The sequence below is a fragment of the Pristis pectinata genome, chromosome 21 (assembly GCF_009764475.1).
Source record: "Pristis pectinata isolate sPriPec2 chromosome 21, sPriPec2.1.pri, whole genome shotgun sequence".
Classification (NCBI taxonomy): Eukaryota; Metazoa; Chordata; class Chondrichthyes; order Rhinopristiformes; family Pristidae; genus Pristis; species Pristis pectinata.
The window spans coordinates 11,112,239-11,131,899 of NC_067425.1; the positions used below are offsets into that span (position 1 = coordinate 11,112,239).

At 43.8% G+C, this 19,661-nt stretch overlaps 1 protein-coding gene across 1 annotated transcript in view; it reads left to right on the plus strand.

Annotated features, from left to right (window-relative positions):
• Positions 1–19,661, plus strand: part of LOC127581192 (rap1 GTPase-activating protein 2-like) — a 328,459-nt gene that overhangs the window by 283,952 nt on the left and 24,846 nt on the right. Inside the window, 9 exon segments of the mRNA XM_052035296.1 lie at positions 161–239; positions 1,858–1,911; positions 3,066–3,149; positions 6,563–6,663; positions 9,561–9,690; positions 14,263–14,418; positions 14,864–14,935; positions 17,326–17,412; positions 17,993–18,127. Of these exon segments, the coding sequence (XP_051891256.1) occupies positions 161–239; positions 1,858–1,911; positions 3,066–3,149; positions 6,563–6,663; positions 9,561–9,690; positions 14,263–14,418; positions 14,864–14,935; positions 17,326–17,412; positions 17,993–18,127 (898 nt within the window).

A 19,661-nucleotide genomic window follows, 5' to 3' on the forward strand; every position in this document is an offset into this window, starting at 1 on the left:
GGCCTCAAATGGAAAATGCATCTGACTCTAACCAAGAATAAGTTGGTATTAAAGCGCTTGATTTGTGTTGATTTCCTACACAATTGGACTTTCCTATTTGCAAATGCTCATCATTTGTTTTTGATTTTAGCCATGCACAACTTTTTTTTTGTTTTCTCAGATCCAAATGCAAAACAATTCATGAGCGACTCCCTCTGGCTGGAGTTTCTCAACTCCCAAGTATTCCAATCATTGCAAAGGTAAGCAAATTAACAAAACCATACTGTTTTTCACCATTGCTTGTTTGCAGCGCTTAAACGATCCTCTGAGTAGTAAATTAGCATATTGATAACCATTCATCAGGGCTGTGGTGATTTGTGTGGCTTGCATACAACAAGGTATGAGCACCACATTGGGCCAAATGCACTTGCAGTTGCAGGTGGTTCCATAGAGAACAGTGGCAATGTGCAAGACACCATGCTCTGCATGTCTAAGACTGCACACTGCAGTGCAGCAGTGCAGAATGCATCTAATCTCTTGTTCCACCCCAGACTTTCCCTCCATATCCAGGGACATTCCTTAATGTACTGAGTTGAGGGGCGGATACACTTCCCATCTGTCCGTCAGCTTCATGCTGTGGCCAGCACATCCAGCAATAGCCCTATCTTCTTAATGGGATCACAGACATCCATTAGAAGGCAATCAAAAAACTTCAGGTGCCGGAAGTCTGAAATAAAACCAGAAAATGTTGGAAACACTCAGCCAGTCAAGTAGCAAATGTGTGAACAAAAATAGTTAACATTTCAGGTCTGGGACCCTTCATTGTGGTGAAGAGTTTTCAACTGAAACGCAAACTGTTTCTTTTGTCATAGATGCTGTCTGACCTGCTGAGTGTTTGCAGCATTTTCTCTTTATTTTATTAAAAGATAGATGGTTCATTTTTTTATTTTAATTATGTTTTAATTCATTAAACATCAGTTAAATATGTTTTAAGTACCTTTTTTTTGCTATGTATTAATTATTTTCAACAGTATCTAGTTCTGTAAGAATGGCAGATTTCCTTTCCTGGAGGAATCAAGGGACATGGGTCTAGGGCAGGTAGAGCTTGACGAATGGTGGACCTGGCTTCATAGCCGAATGGCTCACCCCTGTTCCTATCCCTCTGTTAAAGGACCATGAGTGAACCTGATGGGTTTTAGGATTGTTTCATGGTCACTATTACTATACTAGCATTTTATTCCGGATTCACTTTCTCCTGTTTTCACCTTCTCCAAACCTACCTTGTGTTATACATTAAATCCTTTTACCACCCTCTCCCACTGAGCTCCATCGCCACTCATGTCCTTCAACCTCACTTGCCTTCCGCATGTTCACAGACCCTTTCCTGTTGTTCCCCTCTTCCCTCCTTTCTTTGCATCATAGAACTTGTATCTATTCACAGTTCTGATTAAAGGTCTTCAACCTGCCACATTAACACTGTTCTTCTCTCCATTGATGTTGCCTGACCTGCCCAGTGTTTCCAACGTCTTCAGCTTTATTCCTAATTATTTAATTAACTGCATTTAAGGATGTGATGTTTTGGAACACTTACCTCCGGATCATCAGCCCAGGCCTCTGGGCGTTAGTCCACGCTATGTGATCAGTAGACATCATGCAAAGGCAGCAGATGTATTGTGGAAATGATGGGGTGAGCCTCATCTAATGGGCCTTAAAAATTAACCACCATTGCAGACTGATCGATTGGCTTACCATTGGCCCTGGAATATTTATAAATGTTGCTGTGGTTGAAATGGTAGTTCTATAAAAAAGTGCCTCGGTCTCGCAATGAAAAGCGGTGGAGCATTGGAATATTCTAATAGATCATTGTCTCTCCCTCAGCTCCTATGTGATGATGTGACCTGTACAAAATTCTCTCCTGTGCTTTATCCCAAGGTAAGAATCAACGAAGTTCAACCATCATTGTGTCACATACAAGTGGCCTTGCTGATTTTCATCTTCTAGTTGAAATCAATTGTTATTTTGTTATATAATCTAAAGTATGTATTATAGGATGACTAACTGGCTGTTTGCAACATCACCAAAAAATATAAACGTTGACCTGATACCTATGCAAACAAAATACAGAACATTGAACAGTACAACACAGGCAGAAGCCCTTTGGCCAACAATGTCTGTGCTGACCATGATGCCAATTTATACTGCATATCTGCCTGCACATATCCCTCCATTCCCTGCCTGTTTATGTGTCTGTCTACATAATTCCTCTAAAATGTATCCAAACCAAACCTGCTCCTTTCATGGATCCTTTCAGTAAAATAATGGCATCCCTTGCACGTTCATTCTGAGGCCTGCCTACCCCAACTTCCCACCCATCCAGCTGAAATTTGAACACAGAAAGTTGGGTAAAATGAGACAAAATCAGTAGCGGTGTCAAAGAGCCAACAAGGTCCATCTCTGAAATATGTCACATTTGTCTTGTGAAGGATGTTTTTCAAGTTGTCTTGTTTCAATTATGAAGCTGCGTGGTGACTTTGGTATAACATGAACTTCTGGAACACACTGTTCTGCTTCTGATGCAGCACCATAGGATCAGAGTTTAATCTCACTTGACCCCATGATGTCCATTAACCCGTCCCATACCATTGCTTCCCACCACCTTTCTGAGCAAGATTTGAGCTCAGACCAGAGACAGCTTGTGCCAGGCACTAGCATCTACAAAGTCAGCACAGAAATCGAAACTTATTGTTAATGAACTGTTTGGAATGCTGGATTCCAAAACAATGCCTCAGAGTCACAGAGAAGTGGGACTTCCATCTCTTCAATTTGCACAAGACTCAAGCCAAGTCCCTGGGGCTAAATCACAGTGAGATGTATTAACCCATAGCATCCAGGGTGTTTGTTTAATTATTAAATTCTTTCCTCACCCTTACCCTTCCTTGTAAATCTGGAGTGTGATCTTATTGGAGCTTGGCTGTCTCAGTAATGTTCCATGTATATACCCAACTTTTCTTAGAAGTCAGTGGAAACCTTAAGAGGGACTAACCTTGCAAAGAGCTATTCTACTAATTTGTTTCATTTTCTCAAAGGCATCCCAGCTAATAGTCGCATACGATGAACATGAGATCAATGACAAGTTCAAGTTTGGTGTGATTTATCAGAAGGCCAGACAGGTGAGTAATGGACATTTGATAAAAAGATTCTACCTTGGATCATACTGGTATTTATCAACATCACTTCACTTTACAAAGTAGGCTTTTACTCAGTGGTGTTCTGCAATGTTAATATGAACCTATTGATAGATTAACGAGGGGAACCAAGATAACATCTACGTCACTCACTTGCACGTTTATGGACTCCTGCATATGCAAATGATGGCATTTTCCAGCCATCTCATTTATTAAGGCATTATCCAGATACTAATCTCAATCCATCATGCTTCTCCTTTCAACCATGGCACATCGTCCATTTTAACCAGGTTTAAAGGCTCGTAAACTTGGTCACACAAAGAACTTTCCACAGAAGCATATGATCCTCAGTGAAGGCAATCCAACTGCTAATTCTAAAACGTAAAGAAAGGCTCATTATATATTTACCTTTCACGGCCTCAAGATGTTGTAGAGTACTTTACAGCCATTGTAATACTTTGGAAATGCAGTCACTGTTTTAATACAGGAAGTAGAGCAGCCAGTTTGCACACACTGCAAGTTCCCACCAATGTGGGAACTACCATAACTAACACTTCAGAGATAAATATATTTCCTTAAAACATAGATGGCCATTAGGCCCATTAAGTCTATGCCAGCTCTCTGGGCAATCCCATTCCTCCACTCATGTTCCCGTAACCTATTCTCCCCACTTTCCCTCTGGATTCTATCACTCACCTGCACACACACGCGGCAATTTACAGTGGCCAATTAACCTAGCAACCAACATGTCTTTGGGATGTGGGAGGAAACCGGAGCACACGAGGGAAACTCATGCGGTTGCACGGAGAACGTGTAAACTCGCCACAGACAACACTGGAGATTAAGATTGAATCCGGATTGCTGGAGCTGTGAGACAGCACCACTATGATGTCCAATCGAAGGTAATTCCCCTGCTCTTCAGAATAGTACCGTTGTATCTTTCCCATCCACCTGAGAGAGAAATTGGAGCCTGGGTCCAAAATCTCTAACAGTGCAGCACTCCCTCAGTAGCTTCAGCCTACATTTTCATCCAAAGTAACTTGAGCGAAACTTGAACCCACAACCTTCTAAAAAGCCACAAGTGCTGGTCTATAAATATGTAGTTATGAAGCATGCATGCGTTAGAACAGTGGAACAAACAACAGATGTTTTCTAGTTCAGGGATTGTCATGGTGCCTGACTGAAACTCTCGTACTGCATATTATTCCTGCAATGTGAACTAGTGAAGACACAAGAGACTGCTGGAATCTGAAGGAACACACAAAAAGCTGGAGGAACTTAGCGGGTCAGGCAGCATCTATGGAGGGAAATAGACGAAGCTGCAGAAGCCACAAAGTTGTAGAGAGTTCACATGATGCTCTGACACAGCTCATGCAAGCTGTGGCTCAGTTACCAGTAACCTCACCTCTTTGAGTTAAGGTTCCACTCCAGAGATTTGTCCAACAATTCACATTGCTGCTCTGTGGGAGTGCTGCAGTGACAGAGTGTTTCACAAGTGATGTCCAGCTCTCTCGGGTGAATGTTAAGACATCCTATGGTGCCATTTCCAAGAACAACAGGCGAGTTACCCCCAGAATCTGAAATAAAATCAGGAAATGCTCAAAAAGAAACAGAGTCAATGTTTCAGGTCAAAGGCCCATCATCAGAATGTTGGGTCATATCTTGGCTCTCAGTAAGAAAAAAATGATTTGGTCATTATGGTTTGCTGTGCGCAATTTGGCTGGCTCCATTACAATAATGATTACACTTCAGAAGTACTCCATTGTCTTTAAAGTACTTTGAGATAATGTAGATGCACATTGGAAATGCAACTCATTAATAATAAATAAGACAATCTTTCAGTGGACCAAATGCTGGGTTCCTTTGCTAATATCTGTTAAGAGCCAAGTTTCAGCACTATTCATAGAACATAGAACAGTACAACATAATACAGGCCCTTCGGCCCACAATGTTGTGCCGACCTTTAAACCTCGCCTAATACTATCTAACCCCTTCCTCCCACGTGTCCCTCTATCTTAAATTCCTCCATATGCTTATCTAGTAATCTCTTGAGTTTAACCAATGTACCTGCCTCCACCACCACCCCAAGCAGCACATTCCATGCCCCAACCACTCTATGGGTAAAAAACCTCCCTCTGATATCTCCCTTGAACTTCCCACCCATTACTTTAAAGCCATGCCCTCTTGTATTGAGCATTGGTGCCCTGGGAAAGAGGCGCTGGCTGTCCACTCTATCTATTCCTCTTAATATTTTGTATACTTCTATCACGTCTCCTCTCATCCTCCTTCTCTCCAAAGAGTAAAGCCCTCGCTCCCTTAGTCTCTCCTCATAATGCATACTCTCTAAACCAGGCAGCATCCTAGTAAATCTCCTCTGCACCATTTCCAACGCTTCCACATCCTTCCTATAATGAGGTGACCAGAAATGGACATAGTACTCTAAGTGTGGTCTAACCAGAGTTTTATAGAGCTGCATCATTACCTCGCAGCTCTTAAACCCGATCCTTCGACTTATGAAAGCTAACACTCCATAAGCTTTCTTAACTACAGTATCCACCTGTGAGGCAACTTTCAGGGATCTGTGGATATGTTCTATCCAACTGTATCCTTGCAGTTAGTGCTCCTGCCTTCCAGCTCCAGTGACCCTGGTTCAATCCTGATCTCCTGTGCTGTCCATGTGGAGTTTTCCTCCTACATCCCAGTGACATGCTGGTAGGCTAACTGACCACTTATATTGCCCCCAGTAGGCGATAGGAGCATTTGAGAGAGAAGAGATTACAGGGAAATAAGTAGGGGAATAGGACTGATGGGGTGATTCTGAAAATGGCAGGCACTCAATGGGCTGAATGGCATTCGATGTCATAAGTATGAAAAAATATAATATTTAAATGCTTGAGGGAGAAAATCAAAGTCAAAAGACAAAGTCGAGTTTATTGTCATGTGCACAAGTATATCTATGCACAGTTGCAATGAAAACTTACTTGCAGCAGCATCACAGGTACATAGCATGAGATACACAACATTCACAAGAAAAACATAAACTGAACATAAATTAGACACAATTTTCACAAGAAAGAACACAATTAGAACAAATAAAACAAATAGAAATTAATAGAAAAATATGTTAAGGTTAATTGGGGCTTGACCGGAGCATTAACACCAACCATAGACCAGTTGGGCTGAATGGCCGGTCTCAGTTCTCTAAATGCTTTGTAACAGGTCACAACAGCAGGTATTGCTGTCGCTGTCTCCGGGCTGGCTGGAATATATTGTGCATTTAGATGATTGGATGAGTTTTCATTTCTTCCAGTCACAGTTGGTTGAAAATGACACAAACCACCCTGCACTTGACTGTGTTTTATTCTGAATTGCTAAATCACTTCATTTCTGCTTTTCAGACTACAGAAGCAGAACTATTCGGGAACAATGAGGAAAGCCCTGAATTTAACGAGTTCCTTAACTTGCTTGGAGACACAGTTGTGCTGCAAGATTTCAAAGGGTGAGTGACATAAGGATGCAGGGAACATGGGAGGAAGCAGCCCTACTTTGCCTTTCAACTTCCTCCACTTAAATTGGCAACTTGGTTTATTATTGTCACATGTACCGAGGTATAGTGAAAAACTTTGTTTTGCATGCCATCCATACAGATCTTTTCATCACATCATACATCAAGGTAGTACAAGGTAAAAGCAATAACAGAATGCAGAATATAGTGTTACAGTTACAGAGAAAGTGCTGTGCAGGCAGACAATAAGGTGCAAGCCCATAACGAGATAGTTTGTGAGGTCAAGAGTCCATCTTACCGTACTAGGGGACCATTCAGTATTCTAATAACAGTGGGATAGAAGCTGTCCTTGAGCCTGGTGATACGTGCTTTCAGGTTGTTGTATCTTCTGCCCAGTGGGAGGGGGGAGAAGAGAGAATGTCCGGGGCGGGTGGGGTCCTTTATTACGTTGGCTGGTTTTTCTGGCATTCCCATCCCATTCTTCAACCCCTGAATCCCACCCATTCCTCATGCCTTGAATCCAAAGATCAAACTTCGGCCTTGAATGCACTCAAAGACTGAGCATCCACATCCCTGATGTGGAGACTTCCAAACATTCACTATCCTCAGTGGGAAAATATCTCCTCATCTCAGTTCTAATACTTATCTGATATCCAACATCTCGGAGGCCATGACTGCAGGGATATACCCAGGTATAAAATTAAAACCCCAGCCGACCCTGACCTATCTGAGCCTGACCAAAGCCCAAAGATTTATGGAACTTTTCATACTTATCCCACCCTGGAGGCATCTGCAAAAAGAGGGGAAAAGATTGGCTGTGGTGCACGTACATTGCTGCTGATCAGCAAGACGGAACATAAGGGAATCACCCTGATCTAGATAAAGTACCCAGCCAGGCTGTCCCCAGATTGTTCATCAGAATATATCCCCAACCCAACTCAAACCCAACCCATGTTGATGGAGACACAAGCAATGACAGGTGCTGGAATCTGGAGCAACAAACAAGCTGCTGGAGGCACTCAGTGTGTTGAGCAGCATCTGTGGGGGAAAACCCGATGACGCTGGAGGAACTCAGCAGGCCAGGCAGCATCCGTGGAGAAAAGCAGGCCGTCAACGTTTCGGGTCAGGACCCTTCTTCAGGACTGAAGATAGGAATAGGGGAAGCCCAATATATAAGAAGGAAACGCAGAGCAGTGATAGGTAGAGCATGAACATTGAATTCTCCCACTTTAGGTAATCCCCACCCCCCTGCCCCACAAACCCCCCCCCCACCATGCTTCTTCTTCTCTTTCCTAGCCTCTGCTTTTCTACCTTTTTTCTCCATCCCCCAGTAGATCTGCTCTCCCCTCCTCCCCCGCACCTGTCTATCACCATCTCTTACCTGCCTCTACCTACCATCACTTTGTGCCCAAACCGCCTCCCCTCTTTTGTCCACCTATCACTGTCCTGCTTTTCCCTCCTATATATTGGGCTTCCCCTTTTCCTACCTTCAGTCCTGAAGAAGGGTCCTGACCCGAAACATTGACCGGCTGCTTTTCTCCACGGATGCTGCCCGGCCTGCTGAGTTCCTCCGGCATCGTCGTGTTTTTCATCTAGATTCCAGCATCTGCAGTCCTTTGTCTCTCCGGCATCTGTGGGGGGAAAGGAATTGTCGACGTTTCAGGTCGAAGCCCTGCATCAGGACGGACGTGATGATCCATGCAGGGTCAACCGCCTCCCAGCATCAACACTACCAAACCCTCAAAGAATTTAATACATTTCAATGAGGTGGTCTTATTGTTTTTAAGCCAAGGCATTCAATCCCTTCTCATAGCACAACCCTCTCATCCTAGGAATTAGCCCTTCTGGGTATGTATCCCTTTCCGTAGATAAAAAATATATTATTGCCAGTCCCAAAGCGTGATTTTCACCCAAAACGTCAACAATTCCTTTCCCCCGACAGATGCTGCTCCACCGACTTGAGTTTCTCCAACAGGTTGTTTGTTGCTTCAGCTTCCATCACCTGCAGTCCCTTGTGTCTGGAATATATTGTTGCTATTGACTACAAACCCCAAAGATCTTCCGGTGCTGTTAAACCAGGACATGTTAATGTTATGTATGAGTGTTCCCTTCACTAATTTTCATAAGTAAAATACATAATTAATATAAAAACCCTTGCTTCTCAGCACTTGTGAACAAACATGAGACACGTCACAAATCAGGCCCTTCGGCCCACCAAGTCTGTGCCCACCATCAGCCACCCATTTGCACTAATCCCACATGAATTCCATTTTTTATTCTTCCCCCATTCCTAGAAACTCCTGCTGGATTCTACCACTGACCTACGCATAGGTGTAATCTGCAGTAGCCAGTTAACCTACCAACCCACACGTCCTTGGGATATGGGAGGAAACCGGAGCACCCAGGGGAAACCCACGCAGTCACGGGGAGAATGTGCAAACTCCACACAGACAGCAGCCGAGGTCAGGGTTGAACCTGGGTCTCTGGAACTGTGAGGCAGTGGCTCTACCAGCTATGCCACTGTGCTGCTCATGTATGCCCCCTTCGTATTTTGAAACTGAGAATAATTTTTAATGGACCAGAGTTGGAAAAATATTCATTGATGTTTGGTGATACACTAATGAGTTTGAGTGGAAGCTTGAGAAAGGCAAATCTGCTCCTTAAAACCAGTCCAGTTTTGGGTGAATTTGCACTCAGGTCACTAACTAAGTGGAAACTCGTAGCTCAAGTCTATGGAAGGAAGTGATTTCCATTGTCCGTATTCACCATGTTTTTCATCACTCTACAAACAGAAAAGTTTAATTAGATCCGCACCAACATTGCATCTGACTTTGAAAGCCTTCGTCCGGAGAAAGATGTTACTTGAGTGTAAAAATACCTTCCCATTACAGCTTCCGAGGAGGTCTTGATGTCGCACACGGTCAGACCGGGTCTGAGTCTGTCTACACCGTCTTCAAAGACCGAGAGATAATGTTCCATGTCTCCACAAAGCTGCCATTTACAGAGGGAGACACTCAGCAGGTGAGTTCAGACATAGATGCCGTCCTGCACTCATCCCATCACAAGGACACAAGGCAATAGGAGCAGGAGTAGGCCATCAGGCCCTTCAAGCCTACCCCACCATTTAATATGATCATGCCCGATCTATGCAGGCCTCAACTCTTCTTCTGTGCCATTTCTCCACACCCCTCTGTTCCTCGATCTTTCAAATATTTATCCACCTCCACTTCTATCAGCTTCCATCACACACCGGGGCAGAGAATTCCAGAGATACTCTAGCCTCTACAAGAAGAGATTTCTACATACCTTTTCTTTCAGTATTGACGCCTTATCTTGTAGTTATGTCCCCTTGTTCGTGACTCTCCCACCAGTGAAAATATCCCAACATCGACCCTATCAAGCCCCCTTAGGTCTTACATGCTTGAATAAGGTCACCCCTCATTCTTCTAAACTCCAAGAAAATACAGGGGTAGAATCATAGAAATTTATGACACAGGAGAGTACAAATATGCAAACTTCCAGACTGTCCCATCTTTTGGAACAGAATGACCAAGACTGTAACTAAACAACATCCATTAGCAACATCATAAACGTGGCTTCACTTCACAAGTGATTCATTGGCTGTAGAACATTTGACGACCCCCTGTGATCATGAAAGGCTTTATTTAAAGCAAATCTTATGAATGTGAAACAGTGAGTAAATTGAGGAACCTCTAGTTTTGTGACTTTCCACAGAGGCTGTACTGAGTATGCCAGGACTCCGCTTTACTTAGATTTCCCAAAAGGCCTTGAAAGGGGCGGATCCTCCATTTGTCCTCACAAGATGAATGACACCAAAACCAATCCTTGGAGTGAACAAATCCATACAGCAGGGATCCCCAGCCCCTGAGACAGTTAGCACCCAAAATGGGATTAGATCCACGGATGTGAGACAAGATAAAGTGGGCGCCTAATGGGCAGGAGGGAACTCTGGTGGTAGGAAGGGTAAGTGGAGATTCCAAGTCCACCTAAAACCTTGGCAAAGGAGAATTGGGAATTGGGAAAGGACTTACTTGAGCCCAAAAGGATTGCTGGGCCAGAGATGATCCAACAGGCAAGGTTAGCAGTGGACACATAGTCACTCTGATCAACATGGGTTTAGACTTTACAGAGTTATACAGTATGGAAGCCGTATCCATGCCAATCATTAACTACCTATCTATACTCATCCCATTTACCAGCACTTGGTTCTGGCTGTTTACTCCTCAGTGATTCAAGTGCTGGCCTAATTGTTGTGAGAGTTTCTGCCTCCTCCACCCATCTAAGGCAGTGCTTCCAGGTTCCAGCTAGCCTCTGGATAAAAAGATTCAGGTTAGGGTATTTCCCTGCCAGCTCCCTGCCACCCTCATGTATCCTCACCTTCTGCACTTCTCAGAGCACCCAATGAAGCAACCTTGGCACTGAGTCACATCCCAAAATTAAATGCAGGGATTTTTCGGAACTTGGTGTGTGAGTGTAATTGGGCGGAGCGGGCTCATTGGGCCAGAAGGGCCTGTTACCGTGCTGTATAAATAAAGTTTAAAAGTTTTCTTCTTCCTTGGTTGACCCCCTCTCACCTGCCTATCAATTGGTCACTTCCCTCTTCTAAAAACCTACAACAGTCCCGTCCACCTATTTTGCTGCCATTGACAAAAGGGCGTTATTCTGTCCTGAGTGATGTCCATTCTCAATCCTACCTTCTGCACTTTGACCCTGTTCTCTGGTATTTAAAAGCTATCACATTGATTTTTAAAATCTGGTTGAACTTTATCAATCTCTTTATCAAATCTGAAAGAATGAGTCAGCAGAAAAATATCTTTTCAAATTAAGTAATCACAACTTCCTTAATTTCACCTCACAAAGTTTTAGCAAGTGAAATTACCTCCACTGTTCTCTGAGCCTTAGCCTGTGGCATCCTTCCTAAGGTGTGGTAACTAGATGTAGTAGGGAGAGGGGAGGGGGTGGGTCTCCTGATGGTCTAACATGGCTCTGGAGAAAATGCATTGAAATGATGTTTATGCTGCTGTTCCAATGCACAGCTTTCAAAATCTAAAGAGTAAATAAGAAGGACCATTTCCCTTAGCAGAGTGTTCAAACCTCAGTGAGCATAAATTTAAAATGATTGAGTGAAGGATTAGAGGGGAGATGAGGAAATATTTTCAACCAAAGTTTCAGGAACAAGCAAACTGCTGTCGGGTCAGGCAGAATCTGTGGAAGAAAGGGATGGTTAACATTTCAGATCGAGACCCTGCACCAGGACTGGAACTGACTGTCTGATAGGGTGGTAAGGGCAGAAACCTCATCACACTTAAACAGTACTGGTGTCCAGCTAGAATGTGGTATTAGGATGGATAGCTCTTTTGTAACCAGAGTAGACATCATGGGTCAAATAACCTCACTCCGTGTGATAAAGTGTCTACAATTGCTAATTATAGCAGGCAATTAGGAAATGAGGAAGCCCCTCTTTCTCAAGGTTGTTACCCCGTGAGGGCTAGGAGACAGATTTAATACAGAAGTCATTCCGGTTTGTTCAGTTTTGTAGGACGTGTACCATTAAATATTGAAGTTTCATATTGGTTTGTACCAGTGAAAGGAGGAAGATAAGAGAGAAATTCTGTCAGCATGCCCCAACAATGGATTTATCTCCAAATCTCAACTGTCAGTCAAAGTAGTTTCAACAATGTAGTCATAGAGGGATGGGGTTCAGAAAGAGACCATTCAGTTCATTATATACGTAACAACCAAACATAGGCTGATTCAGGTTACATCCATTTCCCCGCCCTCATTCTGTAGCCTTGCAGGTTATGTCTCTTCAAGTGCTCATACAGACACTTTTAAAATGTGATGAGTATTTTGGCTTCCACCACCCTATTTGGAGGTGAATTTCAGACCCCCCTACTACACTGTGGGTGAAAAATAAATTCCTCAACTCCCCTCTAATCCTTTACTAATTAACTTAAATCCATGCCTGCTAGTTTGAAGAATGACTAGCAGGCATAACTTTGAACATGTCCATCAAATTTCCCCTCGGTTTCCTCAACCTGTTCAATCTTTCCTTACAACTACAGTTCTCCAGCCCTAGGAAAGTTCTATACCCACTCTCCAATCTCTCAGGCTTGATGGTTACTGTGGATTTTTTTGACGTGACTGTGCTGGAGAGGGTACAGGGATTTACAAAGGTGTTGCCAGGACTGGAAGCTTGTAGCAACGAGGAATGAACAAATAGACTGTTGCATTATACTTTGGACAAAACATACTGAGGGGAAGCCTAATTGTGGTGTGTTAGATGATGAGCCACTTTGACAGAGTCCTATTGACCTATTTCCCATAGCTAGCAAAGGAGTCAAAAATCAATGGGTGTGGTATTTAAAGTAATTGGCAGGATTAATGAGGGAAAAGCTTCTCAGATGGTGGTTGGAGTCTGGAATTCACTGCCTGGGAGAGGAGAAAACCTCATCACTTTTAACCAGAACTTGGACAAATACTGCCCTCTCTTACCAGAGTCCTTCTTCAGCCCTTTGCCTCTTCTATCGACCACATCTCAGCTTCTTACATCACTCCCTTTCATCCCCACCCACCTACCTTCCCCCTCTCACCTGGCCTCACCTATCATCTGCCTGACCTTCTTATTCTGGCTTCTTCCCTCTTCCTTCCCAGTCCAGATGAAGGGTCTTGACTCGAAACGTCAACTGTTTATTTCCCTCTATAGATGGTGCCTGACCTGCTGAGTTCCTCCAGCATTTTGTGTGTGTTGGACAAATACTTGAAGACCTGCACACCTACTGCCGGAAGGGGAGATTAGGCTGGGCAGCTCTTTTTCAAGTGGCACAGGCATATTAGCTGAATGGCCTTTCAACCTTAAATTTTCTATGACTCGTAGGTACTTGGGGCCATAATACTTGATTCAGCAGTTTCTAGAACCAGGCTTTCAGGCAGATGGAACTTTTGGTTTGTGTCTTCTGTTCCAATTCTTTCCTTATTGTCATCGATTTGTTATGCCCTGATGTTCAGTTTCTGCAAAATTCATTCTGCCAAGATTAAAGCATAGGTTTTTAATGAGAGGCTGGAGGGACAAATAATCCAGTCAGTAGCACAATTCTCTGCAATGACCAGACGACAGCTGAACCACAGTCCGCAGTGGTCCCAGGATCAGTGCAGGGTCCATGCTGAGTTACTTGAACTGAACTGGTGAACGGATTGGGATTCTTCGCACGGAGCCAGGGTGAAGAGCAATTGATAAACAGTTTCCTCTCCCAAACATCATCTGGCGATTCTGGTAGAAGGTGTCGGTGTAGATTAGCCTTGGATGTAGCCTCACCAGTCTTGAATGATTTGCCATCGACCAGGACCTTGATTCACGCTTGATGGGTTAAATAAACTATCTGAGGTTAGCTGATGCCCTTTTACTCAGTGTGAGTCAACTCCTTCACGAGAAGCAGGAAGAAAGCAGAAGGTTAACTAATGGACACAGCCCAAAATATAATATCGGCTCAGTTTAATTCTCTCCAGTATCCAGAGGTGCTGGTTCTTCCCAATTTATTTGTTTTGGCTAATTGTTCAGTGTCTTCATCGCAGCTGCAGAGGAAACGGCACATAGGGAACGACATCGTGGCACTCGTGTTCCAAGAGGAAAACACCCCTTTCGTTCCAGATATGATCGCCTCAAACTTCCTTCATGCCTACATCGTGGTGCAGCTTGAGACCTCCAGTGCAAATGAGACAACTTATAAGGTAAACCGCACTGAAATTGCTCAAATTATTCATTAAAAAATGAGACCAGGCCCTTTAGCCCCTTGATCCTGGTCCACCATTCAATGAGATCACGGCTGATCCTTGACCACTCTGGTTGAGAATGAAAGGATTTCTCCTCATCTCTATCCTAAATGACTAACTGAGACAATGCCCTCTACCTCTATGGGGCTGACTTTGGTCCAGGTTGTCACATTGCCAGTGAACTCATCCATCTATTGGGAGTGAAAGGGATGAGAAGGTTGTTCACCGATCAATTCCTTCTGTAGTTGATAAGCAGCACATTCCATATTTTTCCTGATGTGCTTCCTGACTGAATTTGGATGTGAATCTTGAATTCACTGATGTTTGGATAAATGCCATCTTATTCTTGTGGACTTAGATTCATTCAAAAAGCACTCATGTTAATCTTCTTAACCCTTGCCAGGTTTCAGTAACCGCTCGTGAGGGTGTTCGTCACTTTGGCCCTCCATTGCCAAGTCCACCTGTGTTTAAGAAGGTAAGATACCCAATTCATGTGTAATTAGCTATTGTGTAAGTGCAGGATAAACATCCTTCATGTAACAGGCTTGTCTCACAGAAGGGAGCAACAAGTTCTCAAGGGGACAAATGTTTATAATTGCATTGGAAACAAAGCAAATCATATAGAGAATTAGCGAGACCATATCTGGAGTACTGTGTACAGTATTGGCCTCCTGATTTAAGGAGAGGTATTAATGCATTGGAAGCAGTTCAGCGAACTTTACTAGACTGATATCTGGAATGTACAGATTGTCTTGTGAGGGAAGGTTAGATAAACCAGACTTGTATCTGCTGGAGTTTAGAAGTGTGAGAGGAATTTGAAACATAAGATCCAAAGGGGTTTTGACAGCGTAGATGTGGGGAGGATGTTTCCTCTTGTGGGGGGAATCTAGAATCGGGGTCACTGTTTAAAAATAAGGACAATCCATTTAAGATGGAGTTTTGAATGAAAAACACGATGATGCTGGAGGAACTCAGCAGGCCAGGCAGCATCCGTGGAGAAAATCAGGCGGTCAGTGTTTCGGGTCAGAACCCTTCAGGCATCCTGAAACGTTGACCACCTGCTTTTCTCCACAGATGCTGCCTGGCCTGCTGAGTTCCTCCAGCATCATCGTGTTTCTCATCTAAATTCCAGCATCTGCAGTCCTTTGTTTCTCTAAGATGCAGTTTTTTTATTCTCTCCCTTGGAATATTCTGAATCTTTGAACTCTCTTCCTCAAAAGTCAGTGGATGCAGAGTCTTTGAATCTTTTTGAGCTACTGATAAGAAAGGGGGTGAAAGGTTACTGCAGGTAGACAGGAGTGTGGAGTTAAGATTACCATCAGATTAGCCACGATCTTTTTGAACGGTGAGCAGGCTGGAGGTGCCAAGTACCTACCTTACTGCTAATTTATATGTTCAGATGATGTAAAAATATTGAGATCCTTCACAATACAATGACATGTTACTAAGGGAGAGCAGCTGTGTTGCAGGGGAGATATCAATGGCTCTTTCTCATTCCTGATGTTATTGGTTGGTAAATATCTGTTTATGTATTTTCTTTTACATGCTTCCTAATTTCATGTTTAACCTAGTTTTGGAATTTTATTTATGGCTACTTAGAGATTTTACAACCAATTAATGCCCCACTGATGTCCCCAAGACCTGTGATTGTTACACTGCTCGTTCTCAGTACGGTACAGTAGTCATGTACCATCCTAGCATCAGGTAGTATAACTTGCTTTGCATTAATAGAGGTTAGACTGGTTTCTCTTTTCTCTGCCTGTGAGGAGAGCACTGATCTCTTGCTCCCTCAGTGAAGCAACGGGCAACAATTGGGAGTATTCAACAATAAAAACATTGCAGATGCTGGAATCTAGAACCAAAACAGAAAATGCTGGAAATACTCAGCAGGTCAGGCAGCATCTAGGGAGAGAGAAACAGACTTAATGTATCAGCTCAATTACCATTCATCAGAACTGGGGAAAGTTAGAAATCAAACACATTTTAAGTTGAAGAGAAGGGAGGAGGGGAGAGAACAATGGAAACATCTGTGACTGGGTTGGAGACCGAGAGAAACTGAGTCACACAAATGGCTCAGAGAGGGCGGTGAAAGCTCGTTAATCCCATCTGATCCACCCGCTGGATGTGTAAGTAAGATATAATAGAGGATGTAGGAATGAAGGAAAAAGCAATGTTGGAACTGTGAGGTGTGAAATACGCAGCTAATGGCAACCTGAATTAACAGAGAACGCTGGAATTACCCAGGAGATCAAGCAGCATCTGTGGAGAGAGGAAACCTGAGTTCATGTAACAGGTTGACATTCTATCACCAGTTCTGACACCACTGGGAAAGGCTGGTTATCTAAAATGGCTGAATTCATTCCTGAGGGCTGTGATGTGCCGAGTGAAAAGATGAGATGCTGTTCCTTGAATTACATTGGGATTTATTGGAACAGTATAACAGGCCAAAGACAGCGTTATCAGAGAGGGAAAGAAATGGACAATTAAAGTGACAGGCAACTGGAAACTCAGGGCCGCCCTTGTGGACTGAATGGAGGTGTTCTGCAAAATGGTCACTCAATCTGCATTTGGTCTCTGCCTCACATAGGAGATCATGTAACAAATACCAAATGCAGCATACTAAATTGGAGGAAGTACAGGTGAATTGTTGCTTCACCTGGATGAAGTTTGTGGCTCCCCAGATGGCAGGAGGGGAAGAGATAGGAGGGTGGGTGTTGTATCCCCTATGGCTGCATGGGACGACGTCATGAGAGATTGATGGAGATGGAAGAATGAGCTAGGGAACCCCAGAGGAAATGATCCCTTTGGGATGCTGAATGACTTCAATGGAAACCAAACTACTGAACGTTCACTTCTTATGTCCAGGGCCCTGAGTTCAGAGAGTTCCTGCTCACGAAGCTCATCAACGCGGAGTCGGCCTGCTACAAGTCCGAGAAGTTTGCAAAGCTGGAGGTAAGGAAGCCCGTTCAAGGTTGTTCCACAGAACAAAGTGTGAAATGCTTCAGATTCCTTTCACAATCACACCAGCCCTGCTGCCCTAAGATCAAGAGGCATGTGCTGGTGCCTCTGGTTTGATCCCAGCATCTGGGGCTGACCGTGTGGAGTTGGCACGTTCCCCCACGTGGGTTTCCCCAGTGCTTCAGTTTCCTCCCACATCCCAAAGACATGTTGGTTGGCAGGTTAAATGGCTGCTGTAAATTGCCCCTAACATGTAGATGGGTGTAAGGAGAATCAGGGTGGAATTAACGGGCAGGTGAGAGACAATGGAAATAGGGGGGAATGCGCTTGATGGGAGCTGGCATGGACTCAATGGGCCCAAAGGCCTCCTCCTCAATCAAAGGAAAATAAATATGAGAAATAGCAACCTTTCTGAGGCAAGTAAACTGTTTCCAGCATGATAAAGTGTACCTTGCTGTACGTCGGGCCAAGACATGGGTTGCTTGACCTTTGTGCTCACTGTACAATGACACCTCAGCGAAATAATTATTACAGAGCGCATTACGAACCATATATTTTCGATCTTGCTGCTCAGAACCGCACCCGGGCAGCGCTGCTGGACAACCTGTACGATGATCTCCACAACCAATCACAGGCCATGTTGGGGCTGGGCTCTGATGAAGAGAAGATGGAAAACGACTCCCATGGAGGATTCCTGGAGTCCTTCAAGGTAAAGCCAACTTGTAACCATACATGGCCCATCAGATGCACACTTACCACTGTCAGCTTGTTCTGTCCCTCAAGCCCTTCTCCCTCACTGTGGTCTGACCTCTACCTGCATTCCATTTAGAACATAGAACAGTACAGCACAGGAACAGACCCTTCACCCCATCACGTCTGGACTGACCATGATGCTGATTTCAGCCAGTCCCATCTACCTGCACATGATCTATATCCCTCCATTCCCCGCCTGTTCATGTGCCTGTCTAAATGCCTCTTAAATGTTGTTATCATACCTGCTTCCACAACCTCCCCTGGTAGCACGTTCCAGACGCCTGCCACTCTCTGTGTGAAAAAAAATTGACCCACACGTTTTCTTTAAACTTTCCCCCTCTCAGCTTAAAGCTAAGTCGTCTACTATTTGACATTTTGACCCTGGGGACAGACTCTATTTACCCCATCTATGCCTCTCATACTCTTGTATACTTCTATCAGGTCTCCCCACAGCCTCCAGTGCTCCAGAAAAAACAATCCAAGTTTGTCCAACTTCCCCTTATAGCTAATACTCTCCAATCCAAGCAATATCCTGGTGAACCTCTTCTGCACCCTCTCCAAAGCCTCCACAACCTTCCCGTAATGCGACGACCAGAACCACACACAATACTCCAAATCTGGCCAAAGTTTTATACAGCTGCAGTATGACTTCCCAACTTTTGTACTCAACTCCCTGACTGATGAAAGCAAGAATGCCGTACACCTTCTTTACCACCCCATCTACTTGTGTTGCCGCTTTCAGGGAGTTACGGTCTTGCATTTAGTCTCCTTTGTTTTCTTTTCCTTGATACCTTGATCCAACAAACCACCAATGATTTCAAGCTTGAAAATCTTACAACAAATATCCACAGCCATGTGGAGGAAGAGGGTTCTGGACTTCCCCTCCCTGTGTGAGAAACTGCTTTCTCAGGAAATGGGCTACCTCGTATTTTAAGATTATGCTTCCTGATTCCAAATCCTCCCCACAAGAGAAAATAGCTTCGATCCATCTTCACTGTTGAAATCTTGTGTTATCATGACAGGGCTTACTTTAAATCAACCCTCAACTGCTCACAGTCAAAGGATAGAAGCTAAGTTTATTGAGACGAATCTCTTCCAACCTTTGAAAACCAATTTTTATGATTTTGTTTATCGTTAAAAAAAAGCAGGAGAGAGATTTATCCCAGCTTTGTTACTGCAACGTGTGTGTGTAAGCATCGACTGACAGTGGTAGTCACTTTCCATGGTCTTTGATGAAACAGAATGTGGAACCTGATACTTTCACTTGCACACAGCAGTGGCAGATGAAGATAGATTTTTCCCAAGTACGCAGACAGATAAAAGGTTTGATAAAATATGGTTATTTTTCAGCACCGTGCAAATTGCACCCTCAGATCACTACCTTGTAAAACCCTGCACAGCAATGACACTGTGGAATGCAGTTTTCTGACGTTTAGACATTTGCAGCCCTACCTCCAAGCCTTTTATCCTTGAAACAGAAACAATGTCAA